Raw genomic sequence first — 2,186 nt, 5'->3', positions numbered from 1 at the left:
AAAACAAACATAATTTTCTTATGGTTTCTTAAACATTCTCTAGAACAACACTATGTACAAAACCAAATATATGGTACCCTAGGCATAACACCAGCAAGAACTTCTAACTTGTTGTCTCTTGAGGTCTCTGAGTGAGACTTGGATCCAACTTGTACAAATGCAAAACAAAAGTCAAACATAAAATAATAATAATAATAATAATAATAATAATAATAATAATAATAATAATAATAATAATAATAATAATAATGATGATAAGAATAAAGGTCAGCAACCAGTACTTACTGATGGGTATTTGGTGAGTTTGTTGAGAAGCTGTGAAATACAGAATGGGCAAATATATATATGGTGGTTTTGTCTGTTTTGGCGCAGGCTTTGTGGTGTGCGGAAGAAGTTTGCTATGTGTTCGCGTTTGGTTTCAGGTTTAGTATCATTACTCGCTGCCCGAGTTGACCAATACCTTGTGAGAGGACTTGGTAGAGGGAAACTGTATTGAAGCCTTCATTTGTGTGTGTGTGTGTGTGTGTGTGTGCGTGTGCGCATGTGATGACTGCCAACTCATAAATGAGTAAGTCCGTCACTGACAAAGCGATGCCCATGCTAAACTATCTGTGTGTGTGTGTCAGTGTATATATGCGCATGCATGTGTGCATGTGTGCGCATCTTCATGTTTCTACCTTCACCGATTTATAACCTTTGTAGGTTTGTTTACACTCCTGCAATTAAATAAATTCTGGACTTTCTAAAAAATAAGCACCAGACTTAATTAGTCCTGGTCTTGAACTCTTTGACTAAACCCATTAAGGCTTTTCTCCTGCAAGACCACAGTCTAATCATGGAAACAGCTAAAAGCATAAACGAGTGTCTAATTATTAAAAGTATATTATGGTATAATTAACATTGAATACCTTGTTTTTAAGGAACTCACATCTAAAGAGGTATATCTTTGCCATTTGTGTCATATCTATGTAAAGTTTTTGATCCTTCAATCACATATGGTTTAACAACCAGATATCATCATCCTGTATAGGCACCAGGCCTGAAGTTTTGCGGGAGGGAGCTGTTCAATTATATTAACCCCAGTATTCAGTTGGTATTTATTGTATGGTTCCCAGAAAGGATGAGAGACAAAGTCGATCATGTGGAATTTGAACTGTGACATAAAGCCCGAAAAAATGCTATCGGTTAATGATTCTGACAACTCATCATCTTATTAATAATAATAATAATAATAATAATGATGATGATGATGATGATGATGATGATGATGATGATAATAATACATACACTGGGACCTACATACACTGGAAGCTATGCCAACACTATGGAATAACAGCAGAAAAAAGATGGTATAGGCACACGCCAGAAAAGGTCACAGAAAACGAGAAAGCAACCATACTCTGGGATATGCCAATACACACAGATAGAGAAATTAAGGCTCATAGGCCAGATATAGTTGTCAGAGATAATGAAGCAAAAAAAAAGTGCTTTCTAATTGATGTATCAATATCAGTACTTAATTTATCAACCCTGAAAGGATGAAGGGATGAAAGGCAAAGTCAACCTTGGTGGAATTTGACCTCAGCATGCTAACAATTCTGCCAAATAATAATAATAATAATAATAATAATAATAATAATAATAATAATGATAATCCTTTCTACTATAGGCACAAGGCCTGAAATTTTAGGTGAGTGGTAAGTCGATTGCATTCACCCCAGTGCACAACTGGTACTTATTTCATCAACCCCCGAAAGGATGAACGGCAAAGTTGACTCTGGTAGAATTTTCATAATAATAATAATAATAATGATGATGATGATGATCATCATCATCATCATCATAATGATAATAGGTTACTTACCGAAAAACGGTACAACATTAGCGTGTGATACTGCTGGATAGCCATGTCCGAAGCCGTAGCCTGGGAAAGTTATACCAGCACCTGCTCCACCGAAACCAAATCCAGTAAAACCAGCACCGTTGAATCCACTTCCTAGACTACCAAAACTGCTGGCCACACCGCCTATTCCAGGAATTCCACCATATCCACCATATCCACCATATCCTTGAGCTCCTAATTGAATAAAGGAATTTATATATATATATATATAGATAGATAGATAGATAGATAGATAGATAGATAGATAGATAGATGGATATATATATATATATATATATACCTA

The 2,186-nt window shown here is 35.5% G+C and overlaps 1 protein-coding gene across 12 annotated transcripts in view; it reads right to left on the bottom strand.

Moving 5' to 3' along the window:
• LOC106882233 (shematrin-like protein 2) overlaps positions 1-2,186 on the bottom strand; it is a 14,578-nt gene that overhangs the window by 7,788 nt on the left and 4,604 nt on the right. For 6 of the 12 annotated variants that reach the window (XM_052978331.1, XM_052978333.1, XM_014932837.2 and 3 more), the window contains exons 4-5: positions 1,865-2,077; positions 286-315 (exon numbers count right to left, since the gene is read on the bottom strand). In XM_052978331.1, coding sequence (XP_052834291.1) covers positions 286-315; positions 1,865-2,077 — 243 coding nt within the window. The remainder of the gene's footprint in view (positions 1-285; positions 316-1,864; positions 2,078-2,186) is intronic. The other 6 variants (XM_052978332.1, XM_052978337.1, XM_052978334.1 and 3 more) reach the window with 1 other exon arrangement.

This window comes from Octopus bimaculoides, unplaced genomic scaffold (assembly GCF_001194135.2).
Source record: "Octopus bimaculoides isolate UCB-OBI-ISO-001 unplaced genomic scaffold, ASM119413v2 Scaffold_197620, whole genome shotgun sequence".
NCBI classification, from domain to species: domain Eukaryota; kingdom Metazoa; phylum Mollusca; class Cephalopoda; order Octopoda; family Octopodidae; genus Octopus; species Octopus bimaculoides.
This window is presented reverse-complemented; position numbering and strand designations above follow the sequence as displayed.